The sequence below is a fragment of the Cebus imitator genome, unplaced genomic scaffold, assembly GCF_001604975.1.
Source record: "Cebus imitator isolate Cc_AM_T3 unplaced genomic scaffold, Cebus_imitator-1.0 Scaffold226, whole genome shotgun sequence".
Taxonomy (NCBI): domain Eukaryota; kingdom Metazoa; phylum Chordata; class Mammalia; order Primates; family Cebidae; genus Cebus; species Cebus imitator.
In genome coordinates, this window is record NW_016107541.1 from 2716685 (window position 1) to 2738662 (window position 21978).

The 21978-nt window shown below is 42.1% G+C and overlaps 1 protein-coding gene across 2 annotated transcripts in view; it reads right to left on the minus strand.

The window, feature by feature from the left end:
- Positions 1 to 1500: 1500 nt before the first annotated feature.
- The window catches only part of ATPSCKMT (ATP synthase c subunit lysine N-methyltransferase), a 23054-nt gene continuing 2576 nt past the window's right edge, over positions 1501 to 21978 (minus strand). The window contains exons 2-5 of one of the 2 annotated variants that reach the window (XM_017496933.2): positions 14374 to 14663; positions 11805 to 11942; positions 10559 to 10609; positions 1501 to 2798 (exon numbers count right to left, since the gene is read on the minus strand). In XM_017496933.2, coding sequence (XP_017352422.1) covers positions 2628 to 2798; positions 10559 to 10609; positions 11805 to 11942; positions 14374 to 14663 — 650 coding nt within the window. In that variant the 3' untranslated portion in view covers positions 1501 to 2627. The remainder of the gene's footprint in view (positions 2799 to 10558; positions 10610 to 11804; positions 11943 to 14373; positions 14664 to 21978) is intronic. The other variant, XM_017496936.2, reaches the window with a different exon arrangement.

The following is a 21978-nucleotide window of genomic DNA, read 5'->3' on the forward strand; positions in this document are numbered from 1 at the left end:
CTCCTAGGCCTCCAGGCCTGTGATGGGAGGGGCTGCCATGAAAACCTCTGACATGCCCTGGAGACATATTCCCCATTGTCTTGGGGATGAACATTCAGCTCCTCCTTACTTATGCTAATTTATGCAGCCAGCTTCAATTTCCCCTCAGAAAATGTGTTTTTCTTTTCTATTACATTGTCAGGCTGCAAACTTTCTAAACTTTTACGCTCTGCTTCCCTTACAAAACTGAGTACCTTTAACAGCACCCAGGTCACCTCGTGAATGCTTTGCTGCTTAATTTCTTCTGCCAGATATCCTAAATCATCTTTCTCAGTTCAAAGTTCCACAAATCTCTAGGGCAGGGGCAAAATGTCACCAGTCTGTTTGCTAAAACATAACAAGAGTCACCTTTGCTCCAGTTCCCAAGAAGTTTCTCATCTCCATCTGATACCACCTCAGCCTGGACCTTATTGTCCATATCACTATCAGGCTTTTGGTCAAAACCATTCAACAAGCCTCAAGGAAGTTCCAAACTTTCCCACACTTTCCTGTCTTCTTCTGAGCCCTCAAACTGTTCCAACCTCTGCCTGTTATCTAGTTCCAAAGTTGCTTCCACATTTTTTAGTATCTTTCCAGCAACATACCATTCCTGGTACCATTTACTGTATTAGTCCATTTTCACGCTGCTGGTAAAGAGACTGGGCAATTTACAAAAGAAAAAGGTTTAACTGGACTTACAGTTCCACGTGGCTGGAATATCTTATGTGGATGGTGGCAGGCAAAAAGAGTTTCTGCAGGAAAACTCCCCCTTAAAATAACCATCAGATCTCATGAGACTTACAAGAACAGCACAAGAAAGACCTGCCCCCAAGATTCAATTACCTCCCACCAGATCCTTCCCACAACACATGAGAATTCAAGATGAGATTTTGGTGGGAACACAGCCAAACCATATCAATGCCTCTAAAAATCCACCAGGAACACTTCTAGAAATTGTTAAACACCTCCAAGGCTCCACAGAACCCTCCTCTACTCATATCTTCATGGCAAGGAGCTACCATGGATCCCTCTCTGAGTGTGCCCAAACCAATTACAGGACTAGCAACAATGGAAGGCAACTGAGAGGCACAGAGCAAGAGCTGCCCTCCCACCAAAGCCACCACCACAGAAAGAACTCATTCTTCATAAGGAGACTGGAGCTAGTGTTAAGGGGATAGACAGTAGCTGCCAAAAACCTGGCTAAAGTCCACAACATCCCAGCCCCTCATCTCAGACTCACGCAAGTGCTCTCTACACCATCACACTGTTTATTTCTTAAAGAGAACTCTGCACACACTAAGAGTCACTTGCTTATCTGTTTGTCTCTCCTTTCCAGAATAGGAATTCAATGAGGTCAGGGGCTTTGTGTGTCTATTCACTGCAGAATCGCAGAGCTTCTTCCACACTAGATACTGAACACCTATTTGTTGAATGAATGAATGAATGTGTCCCCAGATGGTTCTCTTTAAATGAAAATTATCAAACCGACCATATTTTTATAAGTTTAAAGATGCAATTATCTTACTTCATTACATCTCCATTAAGACAGTTTGATATTTTGGTTACAGGTGTATGACTGAGAGTTCAATTCTTTTCTGTGATAAGCATGAATTATTCAAATTACCACTCAATATTCACTTTACAGATATATGAAGCTTGTCCACTCATGTTCAAAGGTTTTCGTTAATTCCTCTTTTATCTAAATCAGTCAAGTCTCTTCTCCTAAATGAGAAATATTAAATAAATGGGAGCTCTCAAGAAATAAAAAAGTGACTACCAGAAAAAGCTTCTGTGAATAAGCTTTTTTTCAGTGTCTAAAATAACAAACACAATTTATGGACCAAGACTAGGTGCCATGAGTTTCACAAACTGGTACCCCATCCACTGTTACGTGTACCATTATCCCAGTGGCAGGGACACACAGGAAGCCAAGGCTCAGAGGCAGTAAGTCACAGGTCGAGGGCCTCTTGCCGATGACAAAACAGGAATCTGAATTCAGGTCAGGCTTACATTTACACATACATGTACACATATACATCTTAGATAAACTAAAATACAGTAATCTGGTGGTGGAACAAATTATTTCTAATAAATGTTATAAAATATAAACACCTCTCTGAATCCTTTAGAAAATTAATTTTGAAGTACAAAAAGGAAAGAGATAAAACTTAAGTATGAACAAAGTTATAGGACACTGCAAACATTTGGTAATAATATACCGTCTTTAAAAATCATTTCTCCTTATGGTGGCACTAAGCCATATCGTTTATAATGTGAAGAGCAGTTGATATCTTTTCTACCCATAAGCATGACCATCACTTACTCAAATTTTCTGCATCCAGGTCCATGAAAAGCCAGTAAATACATTTTTTAAGAAAAAAGAAGGCATCAAAAGCGGATTTTAAATCTACCTGTTTGCCTTCTGTTTGTTTTCTCCAAAAGTTACGGCAACTAATAGTAATTTCCCATTCCAAACCAAAGACAATTGTGCTCCTTTGCTAAAGACACAGCTGTAAGTCTCTATCAGATCAGGGAAGATGACCAACATTTCAGAAAAGCACTCTCAGTAAAGTTTATGCCAGAATGGCCGGCTGGAAGGGCATCGATGTTCAGGGCCTCTTTTCACGGCCTCTAAAAGTGCTCACGTCATACACCCACACCGTGTCTATCCCCTCCCCAGTGACGTGGTCCGGGGTCCAGTGTGGGAAAGGGAACCGGCAAGCAATGACTCTTGCATCATCCTGAAGTTCAAGTTCAAGTTTCTTCTCCAGCTGCAGCATCTGTGGAGATTAACAGCTATTATTGTAGGGGGCAGTGAGCCTGAGGAAATGATCCCAAAAGGTTCTTTTGTATTTAAGAATCCCTGAAAATACCTGAGCAAAAATTACTACTTGTGAAAAAAGAGCACTCTGGGACACACACACATGAACACACAAGCCACTAAAATACAGAAGATACACTGGCAGCAGCTGTAAGAACATCTTCTAGTATTAATTATAAAATGTGCCATTTTTGGCAGATGTCTATCATAGATTTATAGTTTTCTGAATAAAATCAGAATGTGGCAGTAATTATAATAAGAAGCAGTTTTAAATAACTTACTTCAATGCTTCAATATACTTAGATATTTAAGACATTATTTTTTTCCACCTTTTTTAAAAGAGATGGGGGGTCTTGCTGTGTTGGCCAGGCTGGTCTCAAACTCCTGAGCACAAGCAATCTGCCCACATCAGCCTTCCAGAGTGCTGGGATTACAGGTGTGAGCCACGGCACCCGACTACATTTTTCCACATATTTAGCGTCTCTGAAATCAGGACACATTACACGGCACCCGACTACATTTTTCCACATTTTTAGCGTCTCTGAAATCAGGACACATTACACAACTGACATTGTCTTAGAATTATAATTGGCAATTTTTTTCTGTTTCTCAATAGCAACAGTGCATTCTAAAATCAACATTTACAGTCAATGAAGTGTGGTATAGTTCGACCATGAAAAAATATACACAATTCTACCAACTGGAAATATCATGGAATATTTCATAATTTTTAAAAATGTATCCATAACATACTGATAATGAATTTGATAGTATAACTTATATCACTGTTGTATCATTTTATTATCAATCTACCAATAGAGTTTTTATTATTTGCTAAAAGTATTGATATTTTAATTACATCAACAAATTAACAACTACTTAAAAATTGATCTGCAGATCCTAAAAATATATTACTACCTTCACCACCTTCACTTCCTAAAAATACCTTTTTTTTCTACTTTCTTATTTTAACTTGTTATTTAGGGATAATTTCAAACTTCCAGAAAAGTTGCAATAATAGAACAAAGACCTTCTTTGAGACAAGGTCTATAGGCCAGGCTGGAGTGCACTGGTGCAATCCTGGCTCAATGCAACCTCTGCCTCCTAGATTCAAACCATCTTCCCACCTCAACCTCCTAATTTTGTAGAGATGGGGTTCTGCCATGTTGCCCGGGCTGGTCCCGAACGCATGAGTTCAAGCCATCTGCCCTCCTCAGCCTCTCAAAGCGTTGGGGTTACAGGCATGAGCCACTGTACCTGGCCTATCGGCTTACCAATTTTCAACATATTGTCACATTTGTTCTCTTCCTGTTTCTTTGAACATTTTTCCCCTAAACCATTGGAGAAAAGATTGCATATGATATGCTCCTTTACCCCCTTAATACTTCAATGTGTATTTTCTAAGAAAAATATGTTCATACATAATCCCAGCACAGTTATATTCAGAAAATTTAACATTGTATTCCAATATAATAATTCCAATCACACTGCAATTCTGTCATTGTTCCAGTAATGGTCTGTATAACATTTCCCGAGAGCAGGGTCCAATCCAGAATCACTTTTGCATTTAGCCATAACATTTCTTTGGTCTCCTTAGATGGAAAACAGTTCCTCAATCCTTCTTTGGTTTTCGTGACAATAACATTCTTCAGTTACCGTACGGAGTGGCCCTGGCGTGGGTCCTCTGATGCATGCTCATGCATGGTGCAGCGTGTGGTCTTTGGCAACACTCCACCTGTGAGGCTGTAACTTACCAGGGCTCCACAGACATGTAGGAAACCCTTCTGCTCTTGATGATGGGATTAACCATGCAGTGAAGGTGGGATCCAGTGTCTCCACTGTGCAGTTGCTCTTTTTCCTTATATAATAAGTAGTTTATACACATTCATGGAGAGATGCTTTGAGATGATGTAAACATCCTGTTACTCAACAGACAGTCCCAAGTAGCACTCATGGACAATTCTGGCCTGCATCAATCTGCTAATTCTGTCCTTTCTTCTACATGTAGAGTCAGCACTCTACCATAAGGAAGGGCTTTCCCTTCACCGGCTCTCCCTCTCTCTCTCTCCTTATCTACCAATCTGTTGTAAGGACAAACACCTGTATTCTTATTTCATTTGATGGGTTATAATCCATTACTGTCTTTGTGTATTCAAATGCTCAAACTGTCCGAATTTGGCCGCTGGGAGGCTCCTGCCTCTGGCTTCTCTGTCCCTTGGACATGCTGCCATCAAATACTGTGAGCAGTTCCTTACATTCTGGCTCAACAAAATGTTCCTGGCTTTCTACCTTCCCTTCCCCAGCCCTGATTCAGCCATTTCCTCAAAGATTCCTGGTTCCTCTTAGTGAGAGATGATATTTAGAAACCAAGACCTAAGCAAAAATTACTCCTCTAAAAAGCAACAGGTTAAAGCAAGATGAAATTGATAGAGCTATGATGGTTTTATTCCTGACCTATATCTTATAAAAGTGCTTAGAAAATCTCTGCTACATGACCTATAGCTGGAATTAACCAAAATTCTAATTCTTCATTAGAATCAATGCCAAGATAACACAGAATAAATTCTATTAAGGATGGAGGGATTTCTATTCTTTTAACAGCCAGAATAGAATTAAAAAAAAAAAAGTTTTGTTCCTTGAGGGAAAAAATTAAATAAGCAAAGAATGAAACAATATGCGTTTTTCCAAAATATCAGAGATTTCTTATGGTAATTTTGTTCATAAAAAGGATAATTATAAACTTATTCATCATGCTATTATTCTTTTCTCTTTTACAGTTTCTTTTATTTCCAAATGATTGTCATATGCTAAGTCAAGATAAACCTTAAAATGAAAGGCACTATTTCCATCATAAGAAATTAACTGACTAAATTACACATAAATATGCAACAAATCTGGTGCTTGATATCATACACAAAGAGAAGCCGTGATGTGTCATGTCTGCCTAATGGAATTCAAAACTATTCATACAATTATAGGTTCAAAGTGACATGAATTCATCCTATTCTAATTACGTCTTCAAAACTTTAAACACAGGTAGAAAACAGCTCAAAGGCATAAGATAACCCAGCCCTGCCACACACAACCCGCGCCTCCCAGGAACCAGCTACACTGGGCTGCCAGGGCAACCCACTCCTGGCACTTCCTCCTCCCCAGGTTCCCTTCTCTGAGTCCCACTGGTTGCCCCTCATTTCCCAGACGTCTAATGCCAGGGTCCAGAGCTCAGGCCTTCGACTGCTCACCCTGATGCTCCTCACTCTATGCGCTGACGCCCAACAGACCTACATCTCCAGCCCGCCCTCTGGCCTGAACCGCAGACTCCTTCTCACCCACCACTGCCAGCCTGACTTCATGCACACCCACACTTCACATGCCCATGCTGACTTTCCCAGCCAGCTCCGCCTGCACCTTCCCCAGTGTACTTCAAGGCAACCCTGAGTGTGTGGCAGGATAGCCCAGTGGTCGAAGGTGCTAGACACAAGCTTCCACTTCCCAATGCAACTCCAAACTTCCAGTAGCTCGGACCTGCACCCTGGGGCTGCCCGTGACCCCGCCTCCATCTCTCTCCCCCACATTAGAGCTGCCAGCTAATCCTGTGGATTCTGTCTTCAAATGCACACAGAATCTGACACTTCTCACCAGCTACTCCATGGCCTGGACACCTACAAGAGCTTATAACCTGCCTCCCAGCTTGTACCCACGCCCACCTCCACATGGCAGCCTGTGACCCTTCTCAAGCCCAGTCAGCCCTGCATTCCTCTCTGCTCACTCAAGGCTCCTGCCCTTCAAGGGCTGGGGTCCTTCCCATCCTGCTTCCTCTCTGACCTCCCCACACACACTCATGCCACACCTGCCTGCTTGCCGCACTGCCCCCACCCTGCCCAGGGCACTCTTCTCTGCACGCCCCCTCCCTACCCTCGAAGGTCACCTTTGCAGGGATCCTGTCCCTGCCCCACCCCGCCTTGCTTTGCTTTGCTCCACAGCACTTTTGATTCTGCTGTATGATGCGTTGTCTGCAGGTGTCTCACACAGTATCTTCTCTCCCCACTAGCATATCAGCACCTGGGGCAGGGGTGTTTTCTCTGGTGCTCACTGAAGTATTCCAAGTGATTAGAACAGGGCTTGCTATAGTGCCCACACTTGTCAAATGAATGAAGAAAGGAAGAAAAAGTGATTCAGCCATGAATTATTTTTCCTTACTACAACATGATGATAATATTTTTGTTTGTCAATTCATAACAGTCAGGCATAGTGCTTCCCGCCCGTAATCCCAACACTTTGGGAGTCTGCAGCAGGAGGGTTGCTTGAGCCCAGGAGTTCGAGACCAGCCTGGGCAATAGAGTGAGATTCTGCCTGTACAAAAAATTAAAGGATCAGCCAGATACGGTGGCACACACATGCCTGTATTCCCAGCTACCGGGGAGGCTCAGACAGGCGATCACTTGAGCCCAGGAGGCTGCGGCTGCAGTGGGCCAAGATCACGTGCCACTGCACTGTAGCCTGGGCAATAACGCGAGACTGTCTCAAAAAAAAGAAAATAAATCATCACAGAATTTGTAACTAAAATTAAATTAGCCATTCTTCGAAGTTATGAAAGTAGATAGCATTCTGGGAAAAGCATAAGTAACGGTTTTACTTAGACTACATTCATTCATTCTACAACCGTTCACCGAGTGATACCTGTGCTAGTCCTGCAGCGCTGGAGGCCTGGGCCAGCTGAAAGGGGACAGGCCTGGGCCCTGCCCCTGAGCTGATGGTGTAGTGCACACAGCAAGCACTGTCGAAGACTTCAGGCCAAGAAATGCACAATAGCCCGTCTAAGGACAGGGCACCAAGGTACTATATGAGTGCAAAGCGGGCCGCTGGAGCTGTCCTCATCAGGCATCAAGGACTGCCACCCAGAGGAAAAGCCAGCTGGCCCATGAGTGGTCAGTGCTGTTCACCAGTGGAGCCCAGAACCAAGAGGACCACAGTCAGAGGGAAGGACACAGCCCCAGGCCCTGGGAAGAGCCACAACGGCGAGGTGCAGGGGGACGAGAGGACGGAGGGCTGGTGCAGACAGCTGAAGGCAGCATGGCCCAGGGGAGGCTGGAGGGGCACGAGGGTCACTGCACACCAGCCTGAGGGCCACACTGAGTGTTTGGGCCTTATTCCTAAAAACAGCAAGAAGTTACAGAAGGGTTTTATACAAGAACAAGGTTGATCTGCTCTGCACTTTGAAAAGATGCTCTCAGTACATAAGCTCATGTTAAACGTGGATATTTACCACCCCTGGGCTGGCTTGACCAGTTCCAAATGGGATTCCTGCTCCTTTTCCGTTAGATACAGACTTGTGCGGAACTGTTGGGCACCTCTGATGTTGAGCCTCTACTGCACAGAGCTGTTAGGGATCATCAGTCTGGCATGAGAAGCAGGGATAAGGGTTTATAGCCCCAGGAATTCCGGCTCTGGACCTCCCCAAGGCTCCCTGGCTCTCTGAGTATCTTCCTGGGCATTAGCTGCCACAGCAACATCTCATGGCACGCTGGCTTTGTGGAGTCACCCAGCCACGGCTGGCATGGTCGACTGGCACAACACACTCTCCCTCCCCTCATGGCCTCTACTGAGACACAGCTTGATGAAGGCTGAAGTGGAGCCCTCCACGCACAAAACCCAGCCTTCCAAACAAACAGAAGCCACTCCGGCCTCTGCACCCCTGGCCGACCCACCAGCGTGGAAACTGCAAGCTGGCCACATCTCTGTCATTACAGGGAACATGGACACTTTGTGTCTTTCAGTTGCTCCCTTTTTCCTTGGGAATGGTGAAATGCTACATGTTCCTTATTTCAGATTTCTCTCATACAGAAGAATGGACATTAATCGCAAAAGCATCCATAAATAAGAAGACTCTGATTTCCCTGGACGGAACAGCTCCAAAAAGTGAGTAAGCCTGCTCCAAACAAGGTAAGCAGCACCCAGGGCTGGCTCCACAGTCCTGACGTGACGATGACTACTGAAGGCCACTGCTGCCCCCTGCTGGGACAAGTAACCCTGGTTTCATCAACCTGCCTCTCACACAGCATGGAATTTCCACTACATGCTAACTTTCTATTTTTATAAAGCACTGATTCAAATTAAAGTTACTTGTCTCCAAAAAGCCAACTATTCCATTTTAGAAGGAAAGCCCAAACATCACAGGTAGTAAATCACCATCAAAATTACATATCAATCTATGATCCCAATTAGTTTTTTAAAAATAACCAAGGAGGGAGCATCACATACTGGGGGCAGTATGGGGTGGCAGAGGAGAGACAGAGGGGAGTGGGGAGAGAGGGGAAGGTGGGGAGGGATAACATGGGGAGAAATGCTAGATATAGTATGCACCTAAAGTTAAATAAATTATTAAAATAAAAATTAAAATAAAATAAACATTAAAAAATAAAAAAACAAAATAACCAGGGAGTGTGCCCGTCTACCTCATTTCACTGTTATAAGAAAAGGGTGGATACCAAAGTTTGGTCTTAATTTTAGGCCTAATGAGAATTATAAACGTACAGGATACTGTCACTTTCAAGAATATTTTACAAGGCCGGGCACAGTGGCGCACACCTGTAATCCTCGCACTTTGGGAGGCCAAAGCCAGCAAATCGCTTGAGGTCAGGAGTTCGAGATCAGCCTAGCCAACATGAGGAAGCCCCATCTCTACTAACAATATAAAATTAGCTGGGCATGGTAGCACATACCTGTACTCCCAGCTACTCAGGAGGCTGAGGCAGGAGAACTGCTTGAACCCAGGAGGCAGAGGTTGCAGTGAGCCGAGATCATGTCACTGCACTCTAGCCTCGGCAACAGAGCAAGACCCTGTCTCAAAAAAAAAAAAATTTTTTTTACAAAAGCATTTCTAAATTATCTTTTACAATTAAAGAATATGGCATGGCAGCGAAGGTCTTAGTGGTAGAAATAAATTTCTCAAGCACTGAAATATCTTATACAAAAATTCAGGTATTAATAAAAAAACAAAATAACAAAAAAGTAAATTGCCTTTTAAAAAAATTAAAACCATATCAGCTGTATTGCAGCATTTTAGCAAAAATCCAATTCTGCCTATTTTATTATAGCTAAAATGATAGACTTTGAAAAGGGAAAAGGGATTTCTTTCCATGGTCTGTGCAGCAGCAATTACAGTAAAAGCTTCCCACCATGACCATCCTTCCAAAGGCTAAGGAGGGCCATTTCCAGTACAATACTGCAGCATTTTCACTTTTGAAAGTTCATAACCAAAGTTCAATACGCCATTCTTTGGGAAATCAGTAAACTGAGGTAAACTGAAACTACTCAATGCTCATCCACCCAGAAAATTATCTTCCTGCCAAATGGGAGGAATGATCAATTCAGAGGGAACATCCGATTAACTTTCCCGGGCAATTTCAGCCAAGTGGAAGTGAGCGGCTGTGAAAACTGCAAGCTGCATTAGACACTGGAACCTCATAAAGCAGCTTCCAAATTGGAATTTTTAAGGCACTGAGAATTTCATCTAAAGCCAAAGTTTAAAAATGTGACTGAATTTTGTATGATTAAACCTCTAAGACTCTGATATTTTATTCACTCAATGAACTGAAATCCAGTATTCCCTAAGATGTCCGGGAGCCATCACCGCACACGGGTGAGTGATGGCAGTGCGGCTGAAGGGCCTTCAACACTCCCTAACCCCAAACAGAGAGCAGGGAAGTGCGTACTCACCATCTGAGGCACACCGAAAATAACAACGTTCGAGTGCTGCGAAAAAGTAACCTAAACAAGGGGGGAAAGCAATCGGTAGATTAAGTGTAAAAAAAAAAACAAACGTTAAGCTTAACTTGTGTCACAGAAATGGGCAGCAGTTTTCCATTGTATGAAACGGTGGGTTTTGACAAACTCCTAAAAAGGGTGGCCCTCCCTACGATTTCACAAGGAAAGAACATGTTCATGCTTTCATTCATTTTAATTCAATCCATTGGTTTCCAAATGCTTCCCTGTAAGTCATCCCATCTCATCCTCATGGCAACTCCATGCAGGGCGCGCCCCAGTGGTCATGTGTCAGATGGCTAATGACCCCACTGTGACCAGCTCGTGGCTAAGCCAGTGGCACCAGAGCCACACGCACCAGTCCACTCTACGCCAAACCAGCTTCACCAGAACGCAAGAGACTTCACAACCATCTGTTTTTTTCTTGAACCATCCTGAAAATTCGAGTCCCCCTCCTCATCTCTAAAATACTATGTAAAAAAAGTGCAATAAAATGCTCTTTAGTTAAAAAACTGGGGGGAAATGTGCTTTGCCAGTTAAAATTCTTATTGCCCAATAAAAGTCTTATTTACTCTATAGAGAGATCGTTTATGCACATATGGTATAAGAAAACAATGCAAGCAAAACTCAAGTGAATTTCTGTAAGCTACTGATGACAATATTACAATGGAAAATTCTTATTTAAGTAAAAGCATTTCATGGAACAATCCTAAAGCAAAATTACAGGGCATTTTTAGAGTACAGATAAATTTGGAGCTTATACTTTACGAGGATAAGAAATAACCATGACAGCAGAATTCTCTAACACCCATCTCCGTATCTCCCTAAATACACAAACATGCACACACACACACACACACACACACACAGGCACACAAACAGAAAGTCTAACATTTATCAATAATAATTTATAGGATTTCCAAATAAGATGAAAAATCTCATTATTTTGTAAGAAATAGAAATGAGAACACTTTAATTTTGTAAATAAATTCTTGGAATTCACAAGACCTATCATATAAAAACTTTAAGCATCTCTCTAAAGTAGACTATTGGTAAAATTTATCAATTTTACACATTTCATTATGCCAGGATATTCACTTGGATTTTAATTCTTTTTAACATTTTTCAGTTTTCAGTCATACTAATTTTGAATAACAGTTTTCCATTGGATTTCTCTAGCACTGTTCTCTGCCTTACATACCTTCCACAAATCCGAAATATAAAATTTGGCAGAACCATGCACACCTTCTCGCCAAGCGCGGTATCTGGAGTACCAAACTAGCCATGGATTTAATTCATAACCAACTGCTGTGAACCCTTCCTTTGCAGCCGCTATGACCTGTGGAGAGAGGCAAGATTTATTCAAAATTAGAAGAAAAAATGAACGTACAAGGTCAAACAATGTATTTCCTATCAATGGTTTAAACATCCCATCAAAAAGTGCCTCCTAAGACATCATTGAAAGATATATCTCTAAAGTGATAAAGCTTTGTAGACAAGGTAATAGTCAACCCATGTAACTCAGTTTTCTTGATTGGCTGAAGATTTCACCTCAAGTATCAAAATAGACATTCAGGTTCACTTTGAATACCTCCATAATTGATCTAGGTGAGCCAACACCAGGGGAGGTCGAACAAAACATTGCTGAAAATCCACTGCATCTCTCCATCAGTGGGCTAGCACAGCAGGAGGGAAATTAATGTATCTGGGAAGACGGTTTTGTGAACAAGGGACTATATGCAATAAAAATAACCTGTCAATGAAAAATCTGCAATGAGTAGATATTTCCTTTGTAGCTAATGACTGTTCACTCAAAACTGGAAACGGATAAAGGTAAAATGAAATGAATCCACCTCCAGAGAGTGGGAGGGATGTGGGGCGGTCCTGGGTTAACTCTGTCCATTCTGTCCTGCCTCATTCTTTAAGGGAGCACCCCTCGACCCAGCTATCCCCCCTAAGTTAGTTCCCAGGTAACTACAGTGCTGCAAGAAAACATTTTCTCAAAACCACAAAGATATTGTTCAAACACGTAAAGCATTCTAATATGGACTGTAAAAGTTTCTCCTCAGTTTCTTGATATGGTTTGGCTCTGTGTCCCTACCCAAATCTCATCTTGAATTCCCACATGTTGTGGGAGGGATGTGGTGGAGGTAACTGAATAATGGGGGCAGGTCCTTCCCATGCTATTCTCATGATAGTCAATAAGTCTCATGAGATCTGATGGTTTTATAAGGGAGAGTTTCCCTGCACACACTCTCTCCTTGTCTGCCACCATCCATGTAAGACGTGACTTGTTCCTCCTTGCCTTTCACCTTCCACCATGATTGTGAGGCCACCCCAGCCACGTGGAACTGTAACTCCAATCAACCTTTTTCTTTTGTAAATTGTTCAGTCTCAGTATCAGCAGCTTGAAAACAGACTAATACATTTCCTTTTTTTTTTTTTTTTTTGAGACAGAGACTCACTCTGTCACCCAGGCTGGAGTGCAGTGGCGCAATCTCAGCTCACTGCAACCTCTACCTCCCAGGTTCAAGCAATTCTCCTGCCCCAGCCTCCTGAGTAGCTGGGATTACAGGCACCTGCCACAATGCCCAGCTAATTTTTGTATTTTTAGTACAGGCAGGTATTTGTATTTTTAGTACAGCTTGACCAACATGTATTTTTCACCATGTTGGTTAAGCTGGCCTCGAATTCCTGATCACGTGTTCCACCCACCTCGGCCTCCCAAAGTGCTGGGATTACAGGCCTGAGGCCACCACGCCTGGCCACTAATACATTTCTTAAAAACAAATAGTGGCTCCCAGAGGATAAGGGGTGGAGGGGAACAGAAAGTTATTATTTAATTGGGACAGAATTTCAGTTTTGCAAGATGAAAAGTATCCTAGAGATGGGTGGTGGTGATGGTGGCACAGCAACGTGAATGTGCTTCATACGGTGAACCGTACACCTGCACATGGTTACAATGGTAAACATTATGGTATGTGTATCTTAACACAATTTTAAAAGAAAAAAAAATCAAAATGTAAAAATCTTACTTTTTAACCTCATCCTGATTATTCCAGCTCAGAATCACAAAATCACAGTGTCTGTGTGTAGGAGCTGGTGAGAGGTAACAGAGCCCTGTGGGCCTTTACACTAAATGCTTCCATAGGACCAGACTTTTCTGCTGCTGCTGAGACTGTTTGGCTCATCACTGGGATGAAGCTAAGGATGGTGCCACCCCGCCCACAGAGGAAGCTGCTCTGAGACACCCACTTGCCCGTCAGTGGCCTTTCGTCTTTATTTATAGGTGCCCAACTGGGATCAAGTGAGAGAAGTTCGCTAAAAAAGTCCGATCTTTGGCTTAGCAAAGGTTACTCACTGGCTCTTCCTTATTTTAACTCTACATTACCCCACAGGAATTATTACTTATACATGGATGAATACAAACAAATATGGAAGCAAACAGCTACGGGGGAAAATGTAAAAGAGTGAAACGCCAAGATTTAACATGTTTCTTCTCATTATGCCACCTCTGTCGGCCCAAGTATTTGGGTCTTTTTCACCTGGCATGTCTACAGAGTACGTCTTCCTTTAAGAACAAATTAAATCCGGGAAAAATGAATTCCAAACACACCGGTAGTTTAATAGTTTGGTCAAACAAACACAAAATGAAATGAGCACTCTTTCAAGCTGTCAGATTTAATAAGTCTTTGTATAAGCCTTACTAAATGTAAAGCAGAAATTTTAAGTTCTGATTCCAAATCTTAAAATGTTTTAGCAGAACTCACAATGCGTCCATCGCCGCTACCGATGTCTACAAGGGATCCTCTTCTGCATCGCAACATTTTCACTACATTTTCAATCTGCTTTGTAGTTGCAGGTACAAACGGCAAACAGACTTTTCGAAGGGCTGGCGTTATAAACGGCGTGGCTACAGCATACACAGCTACCAGGGTCCCGCCCACAAGCCCAGTAAGTAAGAACCCCCAGTTGCTTTTCTGCAAACTGTTGGCTTCAAAACTTGCAGGTAGAATATGTCTTGACTGGCTTTCTTCTTTAAGTGCCTCTAGGGGTACACCTAGATAAAAGCAAGCAGAAAAGACACACATAGCACCAAATCTGAAATCCAAGATAGTATTTTTTTCTACAATTCTCATTGACAAATAAACTCATGCTTTTTAAAGGATAATTTAGCTGAATACAAGCTAAATGCCAAGTGTAGGATCCCACAATAAGTTCTAAATCCAATTAAGGTATTTTGGAGAGCATTATTCAATACTACAGGAAGGCTAAAATCTTTTCTTTCCAACATATTGATTTTTTATGTGTCTAGGAGTCATCCTTAGAAAACAATGCATTCAAACTTATCGAGTAATTTATTAATTTAATATCCATTAGTACAAATTTTAATCATGCACTACACATTTTTATGTTCTGAACTAACAAAGTCTCAAAAACAAATAAGCATAAAGATGTCTAATTATTACCCGATTTCATGTAGAATTAAAGGATTCCACAGCAAATTTGGTTTGGCATTTATAATCTAGTTGCACTAATACAATTTTAAAGTAATAGAAGGCACAAAAGTCAGGTTTTACCAAACATCTTAAATAAGTATAGTAATAAAGAGACTTTTAAAGCAGACCCCCAAAAAACAAAAAATAAGACAATCATTTCAGTGCTATTCTAAGTATAAAATAATGCAGACCCCAATCACTGATTACAAAGACATGAATGGCACCTTAAACATCCTCAAGATTTGTCCTTTAAAATGCATTTAAATGGGATCTCAAGGTTTTGAAATTAATACTGACTTGAAATTGATTTTGAAATTGATTAATGAGGAGCACAGTACAGGAAGTAAAAGCAGGACTCCTCGAGAGCCAGCCGAAGTTAGGATCCCAGCTCTGCCACCTCACTAATGCTGTGACCCTGAATCCCTCGTCGCTGCTGAACCTCAGTTTTCTCATCTGTAAAGTGGGGGTTCACAGGGTTATTGTGAGTATGAAATGAGTGGATGCAGGTAAAGCACTTAGAACAGGGTCGAATGCAGTTATAAATTTCCTATAACTGCTGTAAAAAAAATGCCACAAAATTAGTGGCTTAAAATAACACCACTTATTATCATACAGTTATGGAGGTCAGTATGAAATGAGCTGGCAGGGCTGCCTTCCTTCTTGGGGCCCTCAGGGAGGTTTCCTTGTCTCTTTCATTTCCAGAGGCTGCCCACAGTCCTAGGCTCTTGACCCTACATCACTCAATCTCTGCTTCCGTCCTGACATCACCTTCTCTCACATGCCTGCCTCCCTCTTGATGTATAGGGACCCTCGTGGCAACATCGGGCCCACATAAATAATCCAAGATAGCTCCCCATCTCAAGATCATTGATTACATCTGTACAGGTACAGGAATTAGAAAGTGGACATTCCTGGAGAGGACGTTATTCTTCCCACCACACCCATTAACTGTGGCAGTCTATTCTGGTGCAGTACAAATTTAAACCCAAGAAACTCCGAAACTTGGTACACAGCAGCGAGTCACCCTCAGGGCAGCTGGTCAATCACCAGCATACCCACTGGGTCGGCGTGCGGTGGGAGGAAGAATGCTACTAGTGCTAGTGCTAGTGATGGTGGTAAACAAAATTAAGAAGGTGATGACATTTGATAGAAAGCAAAAGCTTTAATAATCTCAGTTATAATTTTAGCATTTTACAGAGGAAATTACAAGAATAACTTGGAGATACTCAGTTCCAGACCACTGCAATAAAGTGAGTATTGCAGTAATGCAAGTCACACAAATATTTTTGGTTTCCCACTATTAATAAAAGTTATGCTTACACTGCTGGAGTCTATGAAGTGTGCAATGGCACTGTTTAAAAAACAATGTACATACCTTAATTTTAAAATGCTTTCTTGCTTGACATTTTGGTCTGATTTATCTTCAAAAAAATTTTTTTAATTTTTATAAAACAGTTTATTGCTAACAAATGCTAATAACCATGTGAGCCTTCGGTGAGTCATGAACTTTTCACCGGCGTAGGATCTGGCCTTGATGTTAATGGCTGTTCACTGATCAGGGTGGTGGTTGCCGAAGGTTGGGGTTGTTGTGGCAATTTTTAAAAATAGGTCAACGATAAAGTTTGCCACATTGATAGAGTCTTCCCTTCATTAAAGATTGCTCTGCAGCATGTGATGCGGTTTGACAGCATTTTACCCACAATAGAACCTCTTTCAAAGTTGGAGTCAGTCTTCTCAAACTCTGCTACTACTTTATCAACTGAGTTTATAAAATATTCTAAATTCTTGGCCAGGCACAGTGGCTCATACCTGTAATCTCAGCACTTTGGGAGGCGAAGTGGGCAATCATGAGGTCAGGAGTTTGAGACTAGCCTGACCAGCACAGTGAAACCCTGTCTCTACTAAAAATACAAAAAATTAGCTGGGTGCAGCTGTGCACACCTGTAATCTCAGCTACTCAGGAGGCTGAGGCAGAAGAATTGCTTGAACCTGAGAGGCAGAGGTTGCAGCGAGCTTAGATCACAACACTGCACTCCAGACTGGGCGACAAAGCAAGACTTCATCTCAAAAAAAAAAAAAATTCTAAGTTATTTGTCTTCATTTCAACAATGTCTATAGCATCCTCACCAGTGTCGATTCCATCTCAGGAAACAACTTCCCTTGCTCATCCATAAAAAGCAACTCCTCATCCATTGACATTTTACCATGGGTTACAGCAATTCAGTCTCATCTCCAGGCTCCACTTCTCATTCTCTTGCTATTTTGACCACATCTGCAGTTACTTCCTCCACTTAAGTCTCAAAGTCATCCATAAGGGTTGAAATCAACTTCTTCCAAACCCCTATTAACGTTGATACTTTGACCTCCTCTCAAAAATCATTAACGTTATTGATGGCATCTAGAATGGTGAATCCTTTCCTTATGGTTTTGAATTGACTTTACCCAGATCCTTCAGTGTAATCACTACCTATGGCACCTCTAGCCTCATGAAATGTACTTCTTAAATAACAAGACTAAAAGTCAAAGTTACCCCTTGATCCCTGTGCTACAAAATGAATGCTATGTTGACAGGCATGAAAACAACATTAATGTCCTTGTACACCTCCACCAGAGCTCTTGAGTAGTAACTAGGTGCATTATCAATGAGCAGTCATATTTTGAAAGGAATCCTTTTTCTGATCAGTAGGTCTCAACAGTAGGCTTAAAATATTCAATAAATCATGCTGTAAAGAGAGGTGCTGTCAACCAGGCTTTGTTGTTCCATTTACAGAGCAAGACAAAGTAGATTTAGCATCATTCTTAAGGGCTCTATAATTTTCAGAATGGCCAATGAGCATTGGCTTCAACTTAAAGTCACCAGCTACACTGGCCCCTAACAAGAAAGCTTATTCTTTGAAGTTTTGAAACTAGGAATTGCTTTCTCTCTAGCTTCCAATAGAAGGCTGTTTCATCTATATTGGAAATCTGTTTAGTGTAGTAACCTTCATCAACAATCTTAGCTAGATCTTCTGGATAACTTGCTGCAGCTTCTCCATCAGCACTTGCTGCTTCACTTTGCACTTTTATGTTCTAGAGATGGCTTCTTTCCTTAAACTTAACGAACCTACCTCTGCTAGCTTCAAACTTTTCTTCTGTACCTGTCTCACTTCTCTCAGTCTTTAAAGAACTGAAGAGAGTTAGAGCCTTGCTCTGGATTAGGCTTTGGCTTAAGGATATGTTGCGGCCAGTTTTATTTTCTATCCAGACCACTCAAACTTTCTCCATATCAGCAATAAGGCTTTTCCACTTTCCTATCATTTGTGTGTTCACTGGAGTAGCACTTTTAATCTCCGTCAAGAACATTTTCTTTGCATTCACAACTTAGCTAACTGGTGCAAAAAGCTTAATTTTCAGCCTGTCTCAGTTTTCCACATGCCTTCCTCAATAAGCTTAATAATTTCTAGGTTTCTTATTTAAAGTGGGAGAAGTGTGATTCATTCACTTGAACACTTAAAGGCCACTGTAGGGTTATTAATCAGCCTAATTTCAATATTGTCGTGTCTCAGGAACTAGGAAGGCCCAAGGAGACGAGAGCGACGGAGGATTGGCCAGTGCAGCAGTGGGAACACACACCACGTTTACCGGTTAAGTTCACTCTTATTTGGGCATGGTTTGTGGAGCCCAAAAACACTTATGATAGAAACATCAAAAATCCCTGATCATAGATCACCATAACAGATATAAAAATAGTGAAAAGTTTGAAATACTGTAAGAATGCCAGGCACAGTGGCTAACACCTGTAATCCCAGCACTTCGGGAGGCCAAGGCGGGTGGATCACCTGAGTTTGAGAGTTCAAGACCAGCCTGACCAACATGGAGACACACCATCTCTACTACTAATACAAAAATTAGCCAGGCATGGTGTTATATGCCTGTAATCCCAGCTAGTCGGGAGGCCGAGGCAAGAGAATCGCTTGAACCCAGGAGGCAGAGGTTGTGGTGAGCTGAGATCGCGCCATTGTACGGCAACCTGGCCAACAAGACTGAAATTCCATCTCAAAAAAAAAAAAAAAAAAGAAATATTTCAAGAATTACCAAAATGTAACACACAAACAAAAAGTGAACACAAAGCTGTTGAAAAAATGGTGCCAATAGACTTGCTCCATGTAGGGCTACTATAAACCTTCAATTTGTAAAATGCACACGACTGAGTGAGGAATGTTGGTTCACACCTGTAATCTCAGCTACTCAGGAGGCTGAGGCCAGAAGATCACTTGAGCCCAGAAGTTTGAGACCAGCCTGAGCAATAACAGCAAAATCCTATCTCTAACAACAACAAAAAAGTGCACTCTCTGCAAAGTGCAATAAAACAAGGTATGCCTCTGCTTGCTATAGTGGTAGTCATGCAATTGGTTATTTAAGAAAAGTTGGCCAGGCACAGTGGCTCATGCCTATAATCTCAGCACTTTGGAAGTCCGAGGCAGGAGGATTGCTTAAGGCCAGGAGTTCAAGATCAGCCTGGGCAACATAGCAAAACCCCAACTCTACCAAAAATAAATTAGCCACGTGTGGTGGCATGCACTTATAGTTCCAGCTTTTTGGGAGGCTGAAGCAAAAGGATCACTTGGCCCCAGGAGGGTGAGGCTGCAGTGAGCCATAACCATACCAGTACGTTCCAGCCTGGACAGCTGGTATCAAAAAAAAGTCAAGTCAAGACTCATCTGTCATGCCCTCACTAAAAAATTATCCTGTGGACGTTCCAGTTGTACAATACAGCAGTTAAGAGGATTTGCGTCACAAAGTTTTGGAGTCTCAGAACTTAATTAGTTGTTTAATACAAGGTAAGCTGTTACTAAGGCATGGTTTTCTCCTCAGTAAGACTGAGAAATAATTTGTTTAAACACAATTCAAAATTGGCCAAGCATGGTGGCTGAAGCATGTAATACCAGCACTTTGGGAGGCTGAGGCAGGTGGATCACCTGAGCTCAGGAGTTCAAGACCAACCTGGGAAACATAGCAAAACCTCACCTCTACCGGAAATACAAATGTTAGCCAGGCCTGGTGATGCGCGCCTGTGGTCCCTGCTACTTGGGAGGCTGAGGTGGGTGGACTGCTTGAGCCTGGGAGGTGGAGGTTGCAGTGAGCCAAGATCACACCACTGCACTCCAACCTGGGCGACAAGAGCGAGAACTTCTCTCAAAAAAAAAAAACAAAAGGATTTTGCAATAATTCTAAGATTCTTGGAACAGGTGAATAACGTATACAAAGCATTTAGCACAAGCCTGAGAGACTAAGTAACGACTTCATTGCTATTATTATTCTCAATACCATCATTTGCAGGGAGAAGCTCAATTTTTAACAGCTTTGAGATACAATTCATATATATATAATTTGCCCACATAAAGTATACAATTTAATTTTTTTTAATATTCAGAGATATGCAACCATCACTATAGTCAATTTTTGAAAATTTTCATTACCTCAGTAGGAAACCCCTTATCCTTGAGCTATCACTGCCCCCATCCACCCTCTAGGCCCCAGCCCTAAGCAACCACTAATCTATATTTTGTCTGAAGAATCCCCTATTCTGGGGCCAGGCACAGTGACTCATGCCTGTAATCCCAGCACTTTGGGAGGCCGAGGCGGGCAAATCACTTGAGGTCAGGAGTTTGAAACCAGCCTGGCCAATATTCTGAAACCGTCTCTACTAAAAATACCAAAAAAATTAGCCAGGCATGGTGGTGCACACCTGTAGTCCTAACTACTTGGGAGGCTGAGGCAAAAGAATCACTTGAACCGGGGAGGCAGAGGTTGCAGTGAGCCAAGGAGCCAAGACCACACCACTGCACTCTAGCCTGGGTGTCAGAGCGAGGAACGGAATTGTACAGTGTGTGGTCTTCTGTAACTGACTATGTTCACACAGCATGTCTTCAAGATTCATCCATGTTGCAGCTTGTATCAGTTCTTTATTTCTTTTTATGGCTTAATAATATTCCATTGTATGGATATACCACATTCGGCTTATGCATTTGGTCACCAAGTTTATTAAACAAACACAAGTCAGATGACCCAAATTTAATTTCGCCTGTGTAGATATGTACCTTTCAATTCAACCAGCAACGGATATAATAAACATTTCCTGGTCTTCACAGTCTCCCATCTAGGCCGATAAGGGGTGGGGTACAGGAGAGGCAGGCACATGGCAGGTTGTGAAAAATGCTATAACACAAACAAAACACCACAGGCTTAGGGGAGAGGGGGAGGAAAGACTGATTCCAACAATGGGACCAGACCAGTAAGGTGCTGGCAGAGAGAATATTTGAGTTGGAGCCAAAAGCAGCAAGCCTTGGAACCAAGGTGTGGAATGCAGGGAAAGGCTTTCTTGAGCACAAAGTAAGAGATAAACAGGAAGGCAGGCCTCTGAATGCCAGGCTAAACGTGTATTTTATTCTAGGTGCACTGTGATGAGACCTTTTGAGCAAAGTCACTGTAATACTTGCGTTTTTAAAAAAGCCAACATCGTGAGCAATGAGTCCCTTAATTAAATAATTCTATTTTCTGTCTCAAGTTTGTTACGCCTGCAAGTCTTTCAACGTCATATCACAAACATTTGCATGGGGACATCAAGATCCATAACCATTGTCAGAGCTTTGGAAGAAGTTACAACATACATCCAATATAGGATGACACTGCTAGTTCCATTCAGCAGAAACAGTTGATTCTTTTTTGAGAGGGAGTCTCACTCTGTCATCCAGGCTGAAGTGCAGTAGCACAATCACAGCTCACCACAGCCTTGACCTCTGAGGCTCAAGCAATCCTCCCACCTCAGCCTCCCAAGTAGCTGCTACCATAGGCACAGGCCACTACATCCAGCTAATTTTTTAATTTTTTTTTTTT